The sequence below is a fragment of the Temnothorax curvispinosus genome, unplaced genomic scaffold (genome assembly GCF_003070985.1).
Source record: "Temnothorax curvispinosus isolate PA1 unplaced genomic scaffold, ASM307098v1 QBEX01013620.1, whole genome shotgun sequence".
Lineage (NCBI taxonomy): Eukaryota > Metazoa > Arthropoda > Insecta > Hymenoptera > Formicidae > Temnothorax > Temnothorax curvispinosus.
The window spans coordinates 202,033-224,344 of NW_020223400.1; the positions used below are offsets into that span (position 1 = coordinate 202,033).

Consider the following 22,312-nt stretch of genomic DNA (forward strand, 5'->3'; position numbering starts at 1 on the left):
AATTACTTGTCCCCCTATCAGCTTCGTATTACTTTTCTTTCTGCTTATACAAGAAAACCTATTCTCGACAAAATAGCTGGATGCTTTGAGTCTAAACAACTCGGATACGAATCTGCGATTTGTTTGATTATACAATAACACTGCGTAGTTCATTAAAATGATTAAGTTATTAAAATTATTTTTTGTCGAGCAACAAAATTTAATTAACTTGTCAATATTAATTGGCAAATTAATAAGAAATTTATGTCCGGTTTATATTAATAAATGTTTGTTATTGCAGAAATCATTTAATATTTAATGTCGCACGGCTTCATAATCAAGTCACACAAATTACGCTTTTCCTAGGAAAATAAGCTACGAATTCGCTCTTTGTTACGTAAACTTTTAGCTTTGCGCGAAATACGTTAATAGTATTCCGCGGCATTCTCTGCAGTTTAAAGAAGTTAAAAGTTGTGGTAAATAGATTATATGCTCGCAACCAAAACGCAACCAAAAAACGCGCGGAGAGCCACTCGTCTGTAAAACGCGGGAATTTACTTGTGACGGTGGCAATTTTACAAAAGCAGTCGGAGTAAATTCTCTCCCCGCGTGCCCAATGATACTTTTAAAGATTCATTCTCATTTTGGCGTCGTCCTTCGTCGCCGCGCTTTCACACGCGAAATTAAACTACGATAAATTCCCTTTAAAATGTGTGACGTCCGTTGCAAAGCGCAAGCAAGCCGCAAATTCCGACCGCATTTTCAATCTCGTTGGCGTGCCTGAAACACGGCAAATAATGTCAGAAATAACAACTGTCACGACACGCACTCGAAATATCGATACATTGCGCGGCAACGAAATTACCGTGTTTCGCGAAAACACTTGTAATTACGAATAAATTATTCTCTAATGCAAACACAAACAAATTTATTCTTATTAAAAGCGATTTTGTTTCCTTTCCGTGGATTTACGTCGCAGAGACGAAACACGTAGGTTTAAAATTCTTAAAAGTTACATTTAAAAAATATGCAACTAAAAATATAGAAAATAATTTATATTTCAGAATTCTCTATCAAATTTTAAGGAATTTATAAAATATATGATTTTACGTATTTTCCCTTAATTTTTCCTATATTTTTATGAGAATATTTATCAATTTTTAATAACATTTCATTATTTAATAATTGATTGCAAGCGTGTTTTCTTTACCGTCAGTTTGCATTGTAATAAATATGCACCTGCCCTGAATGGCAAAAATCTGACGGCATCTAACATTTATTTCGTCCAAAGAACAGGTGACAACGTCATTATTCTTACTTCGATATCATTAATCATCGCATTCAAATAAAAACTAAACTCACGGGAGCCAGAGTTACGGCGAGCAATAACAATATTTTCTATAAATCCCGAGTTTATTTTGCTCGCCAAGGACCGCAATTCGTTAGCCCATCAAGCCCGATGTCGCGTTTTTTCACGCCAATACCTTTGCTCTAGATACCATTTTCGCAAAGAAAGCGAATTAATAACGATGCAATTATTAACTGTAGAAGAAATACGAAACAATGAAATACGATCGACGTTTGTAACAATAGAAAGCACTCTCGCACGAGTGTCCTGAAAAACAACAGGCAACAGATCGCGGAATTAATCCGCGCAAAAGTTCCTTGTCTCCTGCGAAATAGCGGGGCTTAATGAGAAAGGGGATTCCTCGGTGTCACCCGACCAGCGAATTATACGAGGGACATTATTTTTCACAATTTATGATAGTAGCAGCATGTACACACGCTCCGCCAGAGTCAAGACCTGGTGCCCTTGCATCTGAATTGCTTATCTAAACTCCCACGTAGAGAGCCTCATGCACGGGCGCAATTCCATTAGTAACAAATCTTTGCCGCGAGACTCGTTTCTCGGTAAGGCAATCGGCGACGTTTCTTACGGTGCAGGATCAATCCTTGGCTTTTGCGAACGATACTTGAATCTCCTTGTAACAGCCATTCGGCTGTGTGAATTTGTCTACTCGCATATCGAGAGCGAATTGATTTTTTGGAAGAACCCTACATTTTTTATCGTGTCTAATACAAGATCTTTGAACAAATATATATCTTGTGCTGTCAAAAATATTTCGCGATCGTACATCTAAATCTGCGAGAATACTAACTTCTTTCAAGAAATATCTCTGCAATCGATAAACCTACAAATAGTAATGTAAAAAAATATATTTTTCTTTTACTTTGTAGTCTTATATTCAAAATATTACATTCACAAAATATTACATAATAATACTGTGAAAGTTACAATTACACTATAATAACACTATAAATGTTGTAAGATTATTAAAGTCGAAGAGATGGATGTGTTTCCTTGTGGCGTAACGTTCGCCGTAAAGTGGTTCTCCACGTATCGACGTTACGACGAAAGCGATATTTTCTGCAGCGCAGGCAGACATACCTTGCCTTTTGACCTCGCATCACGTTTATTTCACCGCGCACCCGACATTTATTTCGCCTCGCGTCTTTCTTCCTCGGCCTTGCGGATTTGCGTCGTCAAGGAAAAGTAATTTGTTGCTTATCACATGAAGCAGCGGCGGGGAGAAACGCGGAGCGGGATGAATACAATAGCCGTAGCAAATATTAATTTCTACTTTCGTGCTCGCGAGCGGATATCGCCCGGCTTTCAAGGTAATTCCAATCTTGGATGACGAGAAATGACGCTATTTCCGTAGTACCGGCAGACCTTGTCCCGTGATCCGTATTTCATCGGAAGCTATTCTCGTTAAGATGTGAATTCTGAGAAAGAGATTTATGGACGTCTGGAGAACGGTCGAGCAAACTTTCCTTGCACACAAATGTATTTAATTTCTTCGGTGTCTATGACACTTTTGCGCCCGTAACGTACAAAGATGAAATATATCTATCACTGTTAACAAATATCGTGTGAAAGAATTTCTGAAGTTGCCGAGTATAAATATGGTATTAGGATTTTAACATTTGGCCTGATGGGAAAATGAAATACGGTTGTTATTAAAGATTTATGATATTAATTAGTAATTTGCAGATAAACATATAGCATTTCGCTTGATAAGAGAACATATACCGTTATAATCCGAATATTCAATCTCCAGGGAAACTTTCAACTTTTAATTAATTATATGTTCGGAGAATTTTGTGCAAACACGCAGATATACCGTTTCATCATCTGATTTCGTCGTGTACAATTTTACAATTTTGTCGGAGATTCCTGGAGCTGCGACAGTAATACGGATGAAAATTTCGTACTATTTCGGCATCGAATAACAACGAAATTGAGCAACGTGAAATTCCCACGTGTCGTTTACTGGACGCGCGTCCTACGTGTGGCGGTTGGTTTTATGTGTTAAAGCGCGCACTACAGTGGCGTATGCGCTGAATGCGACACTATCACAATGCGCTCGCTCGTAAATGCACTCGGCGCGGATTAACATGGCAGCGACTCTTGTCTTTTTTTTCATCGAGGAACAGCTAGACCGCGCACATCGAGAAGAGCGTTTCGCTGAATTATACCGGTCGTCCGCAAACCGCTGGCTGGAGCCGGCGGGATTATCTAGCCTGTCACGACTAGCAACGACGTGACGGTCACTCAAGAGTGTCCAGAGACATTGTCATTATTCATTAATCACCAAATTTTACGTGAAATGAAATGTTCGTAAAATTAACGATGACATTACAACGCGCCATGTAACCGAATACCTTAGGTAAGATTCCTGTCGGAATAATCCGCGATGCTTCGCAGCAAAATTATAAAATTATACAAGTTCGTTATTACAACGTTGAAATTACGTAATTACGGTGGTACGTTTTCAGACCACCACACGCGCAGTGCCATGCAGTTATGAGACGTACGATCCCATTAAAACTTTAAATTACGTTATACGTATGCCAAAAGGCAAATTTCTACCGCGCTCATGTTCTTGGCAAAACATACAATATTTCGCGAAATATTTTCCGGCGCGCGCCCGCCGGACGTTCAGGAATTTACTGCCGCATCGAATGAGAAGCCCGGGATCGCGCGTAGCGCGAAATTTTACGGGTGACAATGACGATGTCGAGCGGTTTGTCGTCCCGCCTCCCGAAGGTATCTGTCGCTGGCGCAGCTGCATTCGTTGCGATCGTAAATAATGGTTGTATTTGGAACACGTCGGGGTAGACGACACGCAGGCGACATCCCTTACGCCTACTAAGACCCCGTGAAAATACCTACGCCTAATTATTACACGTGAATGACTTCCTCGGCAGCGCGAAGACGCGCCTTGGATCTTATTCCCAAGCGATCTTAAGCGGATTTACGCGTTCTCGCGGTATGCAGCACAGAAATACCTTACCAAGTTATTTCTCGTGTGCAGTAAATCGAGTAAATCGTGTCTATTTTTCAATTTATGTAATAAGCTTATAATATCTGGTTCTTTTTTAGTATTTAAAACTCTAATTAAGATTGACTGATACCTATAAAAATAGTAAATATGCAATCAAGCTTATAATATATAATTATGTAATACATTTATAAGAGGTAGAATAACAATGTATAATTTATAAATTTTTGCAAGACGGAAGAGGAAGGAGGGTTTAAAACTATAGCTAAGATTGACTGATATAAAGATAGTAAATGCTGGATATTTATAATTATCGCATGCACTTGATATATTCAAGTGAGTAGTAGAATAACAATGTACAATTTATGTATGTAAATTTTTGCAAGAGGAGAGAAGGGTGGTTTAACCGAGGAATCCGGGAAATAAATTCGGTTCTCGCGGCACTCTCGGGAGTAATAAATCGTCGAATTAAGGATTATACGTTGAGTGTAACAGGTTCTACGCAACGATCTCTATGCAACTTTGTGCTGCCGACACGGTGAAAGAGGATTTGCTCATCTCTCTCTCAGTGTACGCTCACGATCGGAGAGGATTTGAAACGCGACACTTCTCCGCACGCTTGTCGCACGCGTGAATACACTGCGAGCGCAGGTGTACAGCGAGCGGATTACAGGGCAATAAAAGCGCAGTAAAGTCCGTTTTGTAACTATGTCCATAGATATATGACAAATGCGGCATTGTCTTTTCAAAACGCGAGCACGAACTTAGCGATGAAAATACAATCGTGAAGAAATCATGATAGTCTAGTCTTGAATGAGAATCTCATAAGAAATAAAAAAAAATACGTGTTATTAATTAAATGTGACATGCAGTGAGATTGCAGATATATGAAAATTAGTATTTTTCAAATTACGTTTATAATGACTGACAAAATTATACAACCAACTGTCCGCGTGTGCATTTTGTGTCATTCTCATTTCTCTCACTTTATTTTAATTATTTTCAAACACTCGAATCGATTGGACAAATTTTCGCTAAGTTTACAACCGATTTAGTGCCCCCTTCGACCACAATCGTGTAGAAATTTTACTCGACGTTGATCAACTCTTTCAATTCCAATAAGAGATCCCACGAGTCACGGAGCGTCAAAGGCTTGAGACTGGAGATCACTAAAGTGGCGTTTCCACTCGGCCTCCGAGCGTAGCCTACCTGTGGCTCTCGTTCACCTCTCGTTTACCCTTTAATTCATCTCCCGTCAATTATCACTCTTGACTGGATACTTGGTGTGAAACCCGTTCGTTCGTTCGTTCGTACGTTTTTTACTCACCTAGGCGGCATATTGAGTCATTCCATCGGCGTTACAGGTCGTAGTACGATCGCGAGCGGTCCTTCCTCGTCTCCGGAAATCGAAGAAACCGGGCGAAAACCTCGCCGAGATCAGCGACCGCAGAGACCAATCAAATGTATTCTTCTTCTCCTCTTCACACTCGCGCGTCCCGCCGCGGTCGAATTAATTTTGTTCACGAATTACCGGCGAAACGCAAGCCGCGACGAAATAACGCGATCGACGGTGGCGCCAATTTCCAAGGTCGGGTCGCAAGGTCACAGCCCTCTTCCGTACCAAGCCGGCCGGCACGATCGGAAGTGGCGATCGTGTCGAATTCGCGCGCGTGCCCGTATCGAGCGCGGAGGTCTCGCTGCGCGTGCTTGCCGGCCACCCCCCTGTCGTTTCCTGCGTCTCTTGCTCTCTCACACACACACACACTCTCTCTCTTTCTCTCTCTCTCTTTCTCTCTTTCCCGGTCAAGATCCTTGTCGCACGCGCACGATGCCCCCACGATCCGCACCACGGTCCACCACTCACTGACAAGGGTCCCTTCGTGACACTTGCTACTTCCTTCTTGATTTTTCTCCCTCTCCTGCCGCCGGCTGCACTTCTCCTCTGCCGCCTCCGCTGCTCTCCTCGACGTCCTCGTCGTCCTCGTCGTCGTTGTGCCGCCGCTTCGACGCCTCGTGGTGCACGTCACGACGCTAGTCACCGCTCGGAGCACGTATCGGCGTGACACTAGATTACGTCGCTGATTTCATCGGAGACGAAGAGCTGACGCTCGCGTTTCCCGCGATGTCTCTCTCTGTGATCGCGCTCACGACTCACCCGCGCGACGATTACGTCCAGGCAGTCGCTGGCTGTCCCAGATCATCGATGCCGTCACGTGGCGCAAGAGGAAACTGTTACTCGATGACAGCCGGAGTGTCACGTGGCGGTGATGTACAATGACGCCGCGTTGACAGTCACGTTGACAATCACAAACTCGTACCGGTGCGTTTCGTTATAGATGACTGGCTGTTTCTCCAATCCTCTCCGTTCACCGGCGGTTTCTCTCGTGACGATCCTTTCTTTTCCCTCGAGGGGGGCGTGTCGATACTTTAGTGATGGAGAACAACGATCTCCCCGACTCCGCGAGTGATACCTGCTCTCGGGCTCGGCAATTATCGTCAATCACGACACTTGTCGCCGGTATTTCATTACATACCAAGGATGATCCGAGATGCTTCTCGGTCTCTGAATCGTTGAGAAAACGTTTTCTGCTTATCTCCCGCGCGTTTCCTTTCGCCTCCGGCGCGAAGTCCTCTTGCAATCCACTCGGGATCGTTTCAAATTGGCGTCAGTGTCCCTCTTTCTGTTTCTTTTTTATCTCTCTTCTTTTTTTTAGTCGTCAAATATCTTTCCTCCGTGTTCTCTCTGCCTTCTTCGGTCTTTCCAGCCGTTCTCACCTCGGACTCTCGAAATAGTCGCGCGAGAGGAACCGCAAGTGAGCACCGGTGCGAACGATCGCGCCGACACAATGGAACAACAGGCCGGGACCGGTGGCGGCTGATTCAAATTCGCTCCCCACGTGGCGGCGACGGCGTCGTCCCCGAGACTGCCGCCGGTACGACGCCCGGCGCCGGTCAGTGCGTCGCCATCTCACGGCCCGGCAGCCAACCGGCTTTACCGCCGTGAATCCTCTTGAAAAACGTCGCCGTCAGCATCGAAACTTGATGTAACCAGTCCTTGAAATAAGTACATAGGCATCCCTATTCTACATGCACATATGTAGGCGAATGCAATTCAAGATTGTCTTACTGCATATTCGCGACGAGTGCTTATTTCGCGCAGAGGGTCGAATAACTGCTCAGTGGTACCGAATGCAAATTTCAGGGATAGGAATAGGTGTAGTTTGAAATGAGCGAGAATAAACCAACGGTATAATAATCGGGATTGCGTTTGAGAAAGATGGAAATCGGTGCTGGAATATTGCTCGACGATTTCGAAAGGTCAATGTTTGCTTGGTGGAAATAACGGGAGGAAAAAATTACGAGAGATTATATTGCACATAAAGAAATTCTCGCTAGGCAAATTTCACAGTGCGCAAGCAGAGAAGTGAATTGCGATATCTCGCTTTTCAATTATATCCGAGTGGTTTAATGATGTAGAACTAATTGCCGCAATATTTAGGCTGGATTCGGAGAGCGCGCTATTAGCGCTATTTGCTTATTCTATCCTTGTTTTACATCTGATGAGCGATAAAGACAGAATGATGCAATAGCGCTAATAGCGCGCTCCCCGAACGCAGCCTTAGAGTTTTAAAGCGAGAAATGATGATCTCTGATCATCCTTTATTTTAACGAATGCGCGTTGTATTAGCATACGTTACATTTCACGATACAGCAACATAATGAAATGTAGGTATGTAATAAATATGTAAGATGAAATAACACAATGTCCGAATGCATTAATCATATCTACGCGAACTTTGACGATGAGGAAGGTGCATACGTCAACGTAGCGCGCTGATACTGCCCGCATCAATTTGGAGGATGTACCATCTGATCCGTCGCAATGTCAAGGATTTATCATCCAAATTACATTCGCGTGGTCCGTAATACGATCTAAGATCCGGGTCATGTTCATAAAGCAGATCTTAATGTGAATCACTTCTGAAGATGTATCCTATTCTCTGAGTCAATATCGCATAAAGCATGTCAATTAAAATTGAGATTAGAGTAGAATCTAATAGAACATTACTATATAGCAATTACTACAAGATTTTAAATTGTAAATGACACTATAAATAAAACGAATATATGCGTATTTGCGACATATTTATTCAAAATAATATTAAACATTAAATCTAGTCGTGTCTCATGATCGTGAAATTATTGAAAGAAATATTTATAATACAATTTTTTTAATAATTTTATTTTTTGCTTTTAATAGTTCTAATAATTGTAATAATTATTTTATTAAATAACTGCATATATGATTATTAATAATTATTTCGACACAAACTTCATAATAATAGTACTAGGTCGATAATATTTTTATATATTTTTGAATGAAATTAATGTCTCGAATCTCATGTTTATTTCTTATCAGCTTTTGATTAAATGTATATTAGCATTAAAATAACTCGTTGCACGTTGAAATTTAATTATTATCGTTATTAGTTAAATTGCTCTATATTTAAGGAAAATGACAAATTAAAGATAAATTATTTGATCGTTAAATTATACGCTTATTTTTATGGTAAAAAAATATATAATTTTTATGGTTTAGATATTAGTCAAATATTAATTAATTATTGCATTCAATCGATTCGCTGGTAGGATAGTAAATTGATCATTGTCGTTCAATTCATTGACATATAGAAGACGTACATGCGCGTCTAAAGCGAAAGAATATATCACGTGTTGATAACTAACGAGTGTATATTCATGTCTATATAGCCCAACATTTTTACATAATAATCACAAGTCCATAACGGAACGTGCCTTCGTTCAGCTGACCCTCCTTCATTCATCCGATCGTCCATTCATTCTTATATCCGTACAATGAACCGTGACATTTGCGTCGCTGCAACATGGTTCACGACCTCCTTCGCCCATGCAATCTGTGATGTAACGAGATTGGCTATTTTAGGATCATCTACGGAGCATTTCACAATCGCATTATGTCTTGTCGAAACGTTCGCGAGAAACTTTATTTCTCTAAACAAACATACTTCTTCGTATTTTTTTTTAGGTATGCATATTGTTGTCGCGTTTCTTAGGAAATTTTTCTTATAATTTAAAAAACTTTGCATCTGAAACGCGCGGACGATGCTGCATCGCAAGAGAGAAAATATGCTCTTCAAGTATTTCGAAAAAATCAAGGAACGATAAAAAGTTAAAAGGTTTAATCATATCGACATTAAGAAACTGATTTCAAAACAGACCGAAGAATCGATAAATGGAAGGTTATGATTTTGTAATATGACGCGCGTTCTCAGAGAATATCTTAGAATGCGCGACAAATGCACATCTTTTCTCTGTGAGAAAGGACTCTTAACGTTTAAGAGCTTCGCGAGCTTCTATCTATCAGCTTGTGCCGTGAAGATAGACGCACAGCTGCTTGAGATTCGATTACCGGAGATTATTATGATAATCATCACGAAAAAGACTAAGTGAATGCCGGGTATGGAGCGCGAACGCATTAACGCACGTTGATATTCGATTTTTTTTTATCTCATTGCTCCATCTGCATGCCCAGTAGAAAGTGCTTCCCCGCATCTATGCCGTTCTTGCGCCGACATGCCTTGCTGGTTAACGCGATAACAAAATGATCAGAGGTAAATCACCGTTTAATCGGGCCGACCGAAACCAGTTTTTCTTCAAAAGATGCTTCTGACGTTGATACTTTAAAAGGAGACCGACGCGCAGTTGCTCGTGTCCTGTTATCTTATATCCTGTCGTCATATAATTAAGATTGATTAATATGATAGATACGCTAACATGTACAAAAGAATATTTCTAAACTTAAACGAAGTATTCAAAATAATATGCAGATAGCTGCATATAACTCAATATAAAATCACAATTTTTATACGAACGGATTATTTGTTTTTTTTTCCCATAAAATTCAAACAATATTTTTTTTATAGTCTCGATGGTTGTCACATAAAAATACATCAAGCGATTAATATAGAGGTGTTCGTCGTTTGGGAATCAACAATAACGCAATCGAAGCACAATAAAAGCCAGATGTTGATAGCCATTCGAGGATTTACGGATTCTATATAGCAGGCTCGAAGTATCTCCAGCGGTATCCCCAGCAATTGCCCGTTCGCGCAATTCCCGAAAAACCAATCGCGCGCCCATATAGCGAGTGCGGGGAATTAATTTGACGCCTGATCCACGCGACTCGGCGCGTTATATTGCGCTAGCCGTTATTGATGGTATTCACGAACTCGTTTTAGCACCGGACATGCTGCAAAGTAATTCGCGATCGGCGGATCCGCTACAGCGGTAACGTTGCGGTGCCGTCGTGGCGTAAATTTTGCCGGTATTTAAGACCGCGAGCGAGCGAGGACCTCTTCGTCGCGGTCGTGAGAAAAACGCCGCGGCGACTTGAGCGTGTAAAAAGGATATATCGTCGAGCTGTTAATTGAAATTGTAAAGTGGCAAGCCAGCGACGAAGCCATTCCCGCATTCACGTCCATCCGTGGTAATTTAACGGGAGATTTTAGCGCGCGGGAGGCGTCGCAACATTTGTTAGTCGCGGGGTGGCGACCGCGCTGAGTAACGACGTGGGACAAAGTGTCGTGCGCAGGTGCGCGCCAAGAATCTCTGAAAATGCGGGAAAGGCAGCGGGTACCGGGGTGAGAGAGGACCGGCGGGAGGTCGGAGCAATTTGTTTGGATCCGAGATGCAAGTGAGATTAACCCTTCGCCGGCGTGTCGGGAAATTATTACGCTGTCACTTTGAACGGCGTCGATCGAGTAAGTGTCACGCGACGACATTCTTATAAACGCGAGAATGTTAAATCTTTTTGCAAGATGATTAAAAAACTGAAATGGCAAAGTCGACGTCCAATATAATCCTCGTAGCGTGTTAATTGACAAAATGTTTCTGTTTATAATCGTCCGTATTTACTTTCAGCTCAAGACAGAATTGCGAAGCCTTGAAAATGCCTGAAAAAAATATGTAGCTCATAAAAAATATCAATTTTATAATTTTATTTATTTTATTAAAAATTATAATATTATAATAGTCGCTGTCTCGTTGGTCTCCCATGAATTTCAGGTTTGTGGAACTTTCTCCATTCCCACGGAATTTTACATCTTTCTGATGATGCAAGGAAAATTAATGATCATATTCGAAATATGTGATAATGATTGATGATGTCTAGTTTAAGTATAAAATTATAGACTAAGCCTTCAGTTCTTGTGTGATGAACGCGTAATCTTGATTTAGTAAGTGAATGCCTAGTAATGAATCCTTAATTATCGTATCGCGTCGTATAACTGTTTCTGACGTTCCCGTCGTAACTCTCGTAGAAATAAAATCTTGGCGCACGTATATATTTTCCGCGATTAGAAGGCACTGATAGAACACTGCTTAGTTGCATTTAAGACGGAAAAAGAAGAGGAGTTATTTGATTACACGAGTGGTTACTTCCATTAGTAGACTCGGCCGCGAATGGTCGAAGTCCATTTATTAGTTGAGCGGACAAGATCGTTACAGGGGTAAACTTTCGCGAGGAAGAAGTTTCCAGCCGAACAACGCACGCTCGCTCGGCCGTTTGGAGAGATTTGCACTTAGGCAACTTATTAACCCGGTTTAATCGTGCCCCGTCGAGTCAAACTCTCTGATTGGTGCTGGATGACGTCGGCGTGCTGTTTAATCCTTACACGAAGTCACGAACTAATTTCACGAACTACATTTACAACGTCGTCTCAGTACGCTCGAGATCAGGATGGATTAAAGAACAGCAGCAGATCTCGCCTGCGTGAGGATCGATTATGCGCGCCTCGCGTATTTTCATCTGGAAAATTAAATACTTAAGTAGGCTCGAGTTATTTTTTGCTGATTCCTTTTACAAATTTTATAATATTCTTACATGCAGCTTATATCATACAATAAATATGTATTAGATATACATATATTATTATTATATCTGAATATAGGATAATGATAATAGGATTACATATTATGCTTTAGGATTAAATCTGATTTAAACAGTAAACGATACGACAGAATATTCCATAGATTATAGAATATTATATGTATGTGTTGATTAATAATAATAATACTGATATAGTATCTAACATTAATTATCATTTCATTGAAAATATGAACTATTTTATATGATTTAAATTATTTAACTCATTTATTTTTGCTTTCAAAGTAACTCTTAATTCAAGTAACATTCTATATACTCTTAGTGTAGACAGTTTCTCTTGATACTTTGTTAAAATATTATATTCCTTAATACGTGTCTCTTAATTGTGGAAAGCAAATCGTGTGTAATTATAATCATTTAATTATAAAAAATAGTTTCATATGAAAATCTATTAATTCAAGGAATACTTACTCCTTTATTTGTGTTACTTTTTAATTATACCCTAAGAAAAAGACAATTACAACATTCTCTACAATTTTCGAAAAAATAAATAAAATAAGCAATCCGGATTACAGTCGAACATAAACTTATCATTGCAAGTATTCATTAATATTCTCTCGATAACGGATATTAGTTTAGCTTTAATTATTGAACTCTTTTAGTCTTGAAACGATAAAGGGAAACTTTCGCCTCGTACAACTTATAAAAACTGTTTGACATATTTATTGTTTAAGTACATCTCTATGTACTGCTAAAATATATATATAAAATAAATTTGAAAACAAACTTTTTCAAAGTTTGATTTTTTTGACAAATAATTAATAATGTTAAAAGAATAGTAGTCGGTAATATTCAATGTGATATGCGAAGCGCCTATACTAGAAGCACTCTTATCTCTTGGAACCTTGTATGCGCAGAGCTTTGTCGGTACATGATTTTTTATTTAGTGTGATTTGTTTCTTGACATTCTTTGAGTAAATCTATTCTTGCAAATATCTTGCTAGACTATGCATAGAAGAACTTTAATCTAAATAAAAGTTTTTTTAAAACATAACTTTTAAAAACAAAATCTAGATGACTTTTGTTTTTGTAAAGAATCAACAAAATTTTGATTATTGATTCTTTGATTCTTTCACTGTAATTCTGACGCATCATAGTTTCTATATATTTTAGTAATATTTTTTATGAATGTATATTTTAAATATTTTATATACCCTTTGATGATACGAAACTTTTTGTACAATATTCCAAAAATTAAATATTGCAACGCAAATATTGTAAGGCAATATCTTATTCGTAACAAATTATTATATTACATTTTATTTAAGTTTACTAAATTGATTAAATCAACTTCAATTAAATTATTGTCTTAATTATGAATTTTTTACATTATTACAATGCTGTAAACTTAGTCACCGACCATCGGTTATGTCAGCGTTCTCCAAGTCTCTCAAACTTACCAGGCCCAATGCCACATTCAGAAATTTATCCATAGCTACAGACGATATTTTATCGATGCGTATAAGTACTCTCTCCTTTTACAACAGATGATGCTATTTTTTGATCCCCACTGTGTAACATTTCCGCAAGGATGACTACGTGTAGTCATTTAGGCTTAAGACCCGAGTTTCGTCAATTGCAGACAATCATTTACACATTTATATACATTTTTATATGTATAATAAACATTTGAAGAAAAGTACGAATAATAATTTAATCTAATTTAAAAGTAATAAGAAGAAATAATAAGAATGAGAACAAAAGAACTTCTATCCGAAAAGCAAACAATTTTGAATTTTTCGTGCAAACTGGAATTAAATTTAGAATGCCGTTAAATATCGCGAGTTTACAGTATTGTGAAAAAATTTGCCACGTGACATTGTGCTGTCACTCACAAATCGAAATAATAGATCTTTTTGTGATTGAAACAGATATAAGTAGAGAGAAATGAAAAAAATCTTTTTAATAAATCTAGTGCATATTTAGTATACTTTATTATTTTTTTAATGACTTAATATGATTTATATCACTTATTTTTTTATGTTTGAAATATTTAGTAATTAAAATTATTTTAATCGGATAAATAAAACCGTCTTCACCACTGGGTGGCGGAACTTTTGCAGAAATTTATGCGTCAGATACGACATGACAGTCAAAATATTAAGGATAATTCCATGAAAAAAATACGAAATAGAAAATTAATATAAAGTAAATAAATTAAAAAATTGCTAAAAAATACGAAAATAAATGCAAAAATGTTATTTTTGTAAATAATTCCACACCTTCTCGTATATATGTCTGACAGAACAGAATAAGCTCTATTCAATCAAACTTTAGCTTTCATGAGAATCTTTGACGTATGAAAAGATTCACTTATAATGTTGCTGAGATTTTTACTTATATCCACTTATGTATCGATGATATCGCGTTGTAAAATCTAATGTGATTGTATGGAATATAATGTTCTCTTCTCCCCACAGATACACCTCTTTTTCTATTTCGGAAAACTAAAAATCATCTTTTATTTACATCCCTTTATTTAAAAAATATATAACTTTTTTCCAATAAATATTTTTAAATAATTTTAGCAATTTAATTTTATCTCATTGATTTTATCTGGAAACACTTCCCAAGCTCATTCCTGTATATTTTAGGATAAAATTCGAGTCAACAGTATAAGGGAACGTCCTGCCGTCGTCAAAATCGATCGCTTCGTATATAGGTCTTCCACATCTCCGTGTTACGACCGACGTGCTGAGCATGGCAGAAAATTAATGATTCTAAATGGCATTCTCTTCCGTCTGAATGTGCCCATCGTATGTACACACGCGCCGCGTTTACACACGTGTCCGACATACGCACAGTCGCTAATTACTCGGCGCCGATCGCGTCTATTCAAGTTCGGCTGTTCATCGGAACCCACGTCCCGGTCGCGGCGAACCATGTGCCTCTCACGTATAGGTGACTGTTCCTCGCGCATGCAACTGGAATAAAATTCACCCCACGTCGCTCATACAAATCAGCAGTCACGTTCGAGCATCGCATTAATGCTTCTATCTCAGGAATAAGATTACTGAAATGCCTTACAAAATATATTTAAGCAGGGTTGATTCTCACTGAGTCACACATCAAAGTAGATTAGGTCGGTTCACATTGGCACGATCCAGTTGTCGTTTTCAATTAGTGAAAATAGATCGAAGGGAGTTGAATAGGATAAAAAAGATGAGATTAAAAGCAAGTTTTGTCACGAAAGTAAATTTATTATTGGAACTGAAAAGAAAGAAATCAAAAGAAGTTGACCTTTAAGTTCTTACGTTATAGCTAGACCAATCAAATGCTGACCCGGATCTTAAATATACGATAAGACAACAGAATTCTACGAAATCCAAGTCGTCTGGCTTGTGGACGATTCCGCTACGAAATTAAATTCGCGTTCACATATCACGCTCAGATAAACCGTCAGTTTATTATTTTGCGGTCGCAAGCGCAGACTCCGGTGTCGCTCGTTGGCCGGGTCGCGATAAATTACGCGGTATATACTGTCGGATATCATTATCGCAATTACGCCAGTTCATCGCAACTTGCACACGCTCGTTTCCGCTCCGCGCTCGCAGCGCGCGAGTCACGTGCGGGCAGGTGGCGCCCGCATAATCGCGACGGAAAAAATGCAGTCGCCGCAGAAGTAAACGAGCGAGAAGCGGCGAGAGCCCGGGACGGAGGCTGCCGCCAGGCTAACGAAAGAAATTTAATTGGAAGTTCCTTTTATTTCGCCTCCACTTCCCGCTCCCTTTCACTCCTCCAGTCTCTCCTCGTTGCCCTCCGTCCTTCGCGCCTTTCATCCTCGATGCGCGCCTTCGCTAAATTGCAACCTCGTGTCCCGTATCTTCAGCGTCGATAACATCGCGTGATTAAGACCAGTCCGCAGGACAGCGCCTATGTGTTCCTTCTGCTTCTCCCATCCTGCTGATTCGCGATGCAGATCGGGGTGCGCCAAGTTTCGCGAAACTCACGTAACGAGATACGTCGTTCTACGCGCGAGAGTGAAAATAACTTTGCATTTGAGGATAGTCTTCCAACTGTCAATCTGTCAAGCGTGATTTTACTCTAAAAGAAGTTATTTTATCCGCAAAATACTCTTAAGCTTTTATTTCTCAAGATACCTTGTTTCCTTTTGCTTCTTGTTCTCTTTCGCTTTCTTTCTTTCTCTTTCCCCTTCTTTCTGTTTTTATCTCTGCGCGGCGGTCTGAATTTAGCTTCACACGTGTCAGTCCCAATGCCATTTCATTTTTCATACTTCTTATCTTTTCTTGCGCACAATGTTGCACGGAAGCAATGTGCATGATTACGTATTATGCGATTTAGCTCAAAAGGGATCGATTATTTTGTGCACCTGCGGAACGAAGCGTAACTAACGCGCCGACTGAGAAAGTGGCATAATCTTTATAACTGAATATAAAGGAGTAGCGAAACCGATGTTTAGCGCATGTCTTTATTGCATTCACGCATGGTTTCGTTGACCTATAATATATAACATCGATAATGTCGGATAATGTAAATCTACAAGAAGAAAAAATATAAAGTTTTGTATTTACATATACATCTAATTACTGTTTCATTTAATTGCAATCCGCATTGCCTTTACTGTAAGAAGAAATTAGAAAAACAAAGCGCGAATACTTTCTTGAAGTTTCCTTTGTTTGATCAATTTCATATATTTTTATTAGCTTCGACGAATGCAATTACGAAACCGGATATTTCTTCAATGACCTACATATTAAGTTCTAAAATATTGCATGATATTTAATTATTAAATAAATACTGATAAGTATTACTGTTTCCCCACCTGTTTTTGTCTACTCAGAACGATCAAACCATTTGCCGCGATTTGTATCTTCCGCAACGTGATTTTTTCGGATTTCCATCTATTTAGCATCGCTTCCTTCAGAACTGACCCGACACTAGGGGAACGTTTTCTTTGTTCCCTGAGCCATGGACGTCTTGCGTACTACGTCGCGCCATATGTTCTCCCTGGCACTCACTTCTTGACGTACTCCTTCGAACACCTCACCGTATACGCCTTTGGCGGAAGAAGATTGCGGGAGAGGGTGAATCGGCGAATTTATGCACCTGCGAAACAAAGCGTAACTAATGTGTCGATTTCACTGCGCGGGAGACATGCTTTAATTTACGAAATTAATAATGAAGTTTGTTGGGGGAAAGTACGGATTTAAGCAGCAACTGATCAATTGTTCGTACAATGCGGTGTGTAATAGAGTTCTGAAAATTAGAAACGATGACAATCTACTTCTCGTAAAATAATTTCAACGAGTTCAAGTTATTCGTATTAATTTTCGCGAATTGCATAAAAGCATCGAATGTTTGTGTCCCTTAATGTAACTCTCTTTCTCTCTCTTAAGAATAAGAATGTACTCAAGTTATCACGCGCAATCTAAATGGGACAGAGTCGTGCCCCGAGCACGGAAAGTTAACAGATGAATTAAGGAATGTATCCAATTCACGTAGATTCTTGCGCGAAACGAAAAGCGAGCGGCAGCTGTAATGATACTGGCGAGATGCTTTTACTATCACTACGATTAGGTGCAATTTTTGATTGATTGCATTTCTCCGCCCGACTTTGAGGCGTGTACTGGACGTCTAGAGGAGTGCGCGATGCTACGTACGTTCTTCTTTCGTAATGGAAGCGCGTTCTTAATTCGCCCCTCGTGATCGCCAATCGACCCGACCGATTACGCGGCGCACCGCGGAACACGATCGAGTAAATGGCAATAAATAACAGAGTACTAGTTCTTTGTTCGGGGAAGATTGATAGGTACTGTTCGTCGCTTAACGCGCGATACAATGTAAACTGAAACGTTGTAATAACGAAAAAACTACGGATAATTATTTCTCTTCGAATTTTTGACCGCTTACACTTTCTCTAATAGTGTACTTTAAAATGAGCCGGATTCGTAATTTATATTGAATATTTCAGTCCATAAAAATATGGAAATATATTTTAAGAATTAATCCTTCTGTCAATGACCGGATATCCGGGTACCTAAAGCGACTTAAATGTTGAAATTTTTATGTTAATTCGCGAATTGTTTTATGACGCTTTAGATCTCCATCCTTGGTGTAATAAGAAACAATTTTCAATAGATTTTATCTTGATATTACAATAATTTTATCTTTGTAACACGGTCGCCGTGAAATCGAATAGTACAACGTTCAATGTATGGGTAGCCGGATAGCTATTACTGATTTTTTACTGTTATGACTAAATAAATAATTAACTAATTATAAGAACTCCTCTCTCTCGATAACTCCTCCATTTGTGTATTAAAACTCAAACAACTAATGAAAAATTAATTAATAAAAAGAGTATTAAAAAACTCTGAACTATATAAAATACGTCTGTTTACATTTACTGCTCACTTGATTGAGAGGGCTTTACCTGCCGGAACTGGTTTTCTCTGCCTGAAACACAAAAGACCTTTAAATCCTAAATCGATGCTTATAGAATCTGCTATAAAGAAATTGTCACAATATGTCTTAATTTGTGCAATGTGTCGAAAACACAGTGGGTGTAAAATTATTAGGTTAAAAATTATTCATTGACAGAAAGGTTAAAGTGTCTTTTTATAAATAATACATTAATCATAACTTTACATTAGGGTGGAATATTATCCAAAATCTTTAGTATCGTATACACGAGGTGACGAATCCAAGAATCGAACCCGAATCTTTTGTTCGACAAACGGTTGCTCTATTGAACAACTATTAAGCTATTTAGCACTCCTCGGTGGCGTTATATTTTTAAGCTTTAAAAATTCATTTATTGCTACGAGAAAACGACCAACTTCATATTGCTAGTACATTTGTCTGAATTTGAAACTTTTTAATGAAGACATTCTTTACGTCAGATTTCTTTTTTATAAATCCAATTTACCTTGAAAAAGACCGTGTAAAAAAATATATAGTCTTGAAGGCAAGACTTGTTGCAAGTCTTATTGTAAAGGAGCTTTTGTGCGTTGTTATTCTTTAGCATTCAAGCGCGACCTGACGTTGCGGGTGCCCCAAAATCGCCGCTGGTAAATTGCAATTCGTCTTAACCCTCCACGTGGATAACATCGCAAAATTAAGGTCGGCGAGTAGTATTCGCAAGCCTTCCTTGGCTTTTTAATTCGTCTTTCTTTCACTTGCGCGCTCCCTTATTGTACATCGAAACGTGGTATCTCAGAATACACCGCGCAACAAGTTGTTATGATGCAACGTCGACCGAGATGAGTAAGCAATTCCATAACTATCTCGATCATCGAAATTGTATCGACGAGTTGACACCTTTTTTCCACGATGCTGATTGGTTGTCTCAAAGTTTGCATCCCGGCTTGCTTTACCATGTGCCGTCATTTGTGCGGTTGCACAATCACCGCCAAAAATAAATAACAAAAAGTTACTTATTCAAAACGCGGTTATTTTTGTATTGTGATGTAAATGTTGTTTTGTGTAATGATCCTCCATATCTAAAAAAGAGATGTAAAGTCGATACTCGAATCTATCGAAGTTTATTGTTGTCGCTTTTCCGCAATGCCGATTGGCCGATTAGCCGATTGGCCGATTGCCGATTTTGACAGTTGTGTGTATCAAAGAGTTAATAGTGTAATAGTAATAGCATAATGTTAAAGCTAAATAGCGCGCGCGGTGTCTAGTATAATAAAGAAGCTAAATGGCGCGCGCTTGTAGTTTATACAAAAGAAGCGAAACTAATACCTACACAAAATTTTAAGCGAGGCAAAGAAGATGCGTAGAGGCCGAATTTAGCAGAACTGAGCGAAATTACATTTTTTAAACGGAGATAGAAAAAATGTAACCCAAAATTAAATGGCTTTAGATGTTTCGCTTTCTTATATTACTTTTATGGATCTATGTGCATTTTGAGTTAACATTAAAAAGTATAATTGCGGTTTCTTGAATGGATTATTATACTTAGTGTAAATGCACTAATTTGTGTCAAATTTTCTTCCGACCTGAAGTAAAGAGAATATTTTGATTGTGTGATTTTTAAAAATGCTATGAATTGTTTTTATAGACTTATATGTATAACAGACTGAGCATTCCCATTGGCGAGCTGTAGGCAAGATTTAAAGGACAGAGATATGCTTACTGGGATATATGCTTTTTTGTCCAATTGTATGGTTGGCGGAGTGGTGGGTAGACAAGGGAAGACAGATATCCCAGTAAGTATATATCTGTCCTTTAGAGCTTGACTACAGCTCTCCGATGAGAATGCTCAGTAGTCTATTATGCATATACGTGGTGCAATAAAAAATAAACCGAACTGAACCTGTTGAACGGCGATAGAATGAGATACAGTCTAATGCCGTTGCGGGTCACTATCATAGATCTTCGTTTTTGTGCGTACTTTAATTCTAGACCAAATTTGTGCAATTCCGTAAAGCCAATTAAAAGTGGTTTTGTTTTAACTAAATTTCGCTACTATAGGATCCCCTTAAGGTTCTATAAACGTGAGTATATTCGTTTGCCATTTTTCTTTCAACCGTATAAAAGGCAGTTTTCGCAAACGTTAATACGCTTTTCAGTGTCGCAATTAATCTAAAAAATTAACTTAAATATCGATTCTGTTGAACTTAAATATCGATTCTGTTGAACTTAAAATAAGTGTTAATTGATTCTTAATTAATTGATTAGACGTGTGTTCTTAAATGCGCGACAGTAGAATTTGTTTTATAAGTGTCATATTCTTCGTAAATAATCTACACATCGTGTCTCTGTTTTATTGCCGCATAAAGTTCTAATCTTTTTAAGCGAAAAGCGTATTGACGTTTACAAAAACACCCTTTCACGTGTGGTTGAAAGAAAAATAGTGGATATCTACTTCTCTAGAAATAGAGTATAGAGCTATGATAGTGACTCGCAGCGGAATTTGACTGTACTTCATTTTATCGCCGGCGACAATCAGGTTTCGCCATGCCGGTTTTAGTTTCGTTTGGTTTCTCCTACTTGACTGACACGGCATTTGTGTATTTTAGGAGTTACACGTATGCTAGTTACACGTTTCTGAAAAAGTTTTATTAGTGACGAGATAAATTTGTATAAAGCCAGTAATTTGTATAATTTAAGCATTTATTATTTTATAAATTACACATTAGTATTATTTTTGAGTTTATAAGTGAAGTACCATGTGAGTTTAATATGAAACTTTACCACATCGATGCCGGTTACTCCACAGTAACACTATTCGTCCACACGAATAGTGTTTAAAATTGATTAATTTAAAATGTTTGTAAAAATATTTGTGGGATAATTTGTGAAAATGTAAATCTTCAAGGAAATTCTGGTGAAAATGTGTGAACTTTCAATTTATTCCGAATTATACTTACTATGGATTACTATGGATCTTACTTATCACGGATTATCAGTGATGAACGAGTCATTATTTGATCGGAAAATGTAAAGAAGTAAGTTGCCTACACTGAGAAAAAAAAATCGTAAATTCAAAGAAATATTATTTGATTCAACTAAATGCAGTGGTCACGGGCTGTCAAGCTAACATTTGTTAATTCAAAAAATATTATATTCAAATAGATTCAGAATTTCTTGATATTACTCACGTATATTTGATTTAAATATATTAATATTTGCATTAAACAAATCACTACAATTAAACGAGTTTAGTCAAATTTACAACATTTTTTTCTCAGTGTATATATATATAAAACTTAGTCATTTTTTTATTCCTCGCATATTGTGAGTTTAATATAATATAATGCATATGAAAAATTTGATTTGAATATTTTGAAAACAGTTAATAATGATGATTTTAGCGAATTATCAAGAGATACGTGTCTCGCGCCAAGTATACGCGGAGCGAGACCGACCGTGACTCTTTTACGCGACGCGACGGGTTGCGAGTACTCGAGATGTTGAGATCTCGATAACGAGTGAACGGATCAAGTTCTAAGTAGGCTTGATCGATATGCTATACTACACGTAGTGATATAATGGAAAATGTAATAATGTATAGGTAATATAGACTACTAAC

General features: G+C 38.4%; 1 protein-coding gene and 1 long non-coding RNA gene across 6 annotated transcripts in view; one reads left to right on the forward strand and one right to left on the reverse strand.

The window, feature by feature from the left end:
• The window catches only part of LOC112463747 (collagen alpha-1(XVIII) chain-like), a 208,973-nt gene extending 201,764 nt beyond the window's left edge, over window positions 1–7,209 (reverse strand). For all 5 annotated transcript variants that reach the window (XM_025030287.1, XM_025030286.1, XM_025030285.1 and 2 more), the window contains exon 1: window positions 5,653–7,209. In XM_025030287.1, coding sequence (XP_024886055.1) covers window positions 5,653–5,663 — 11 coding nt within the window. In that variant the 5' untranslated portion in view covers window positions 5,664–7,209. The remainder of the gene's footprint in view (window positions 1–5,652) is intronic.
• Window positions 1–22,312, forward strand: part of LOC112463748 — a 256,241-nt gene that overhangs the window by 189,640 nt on the left and 44,289 nt on the right. The window lies entirely within an intron of this gene.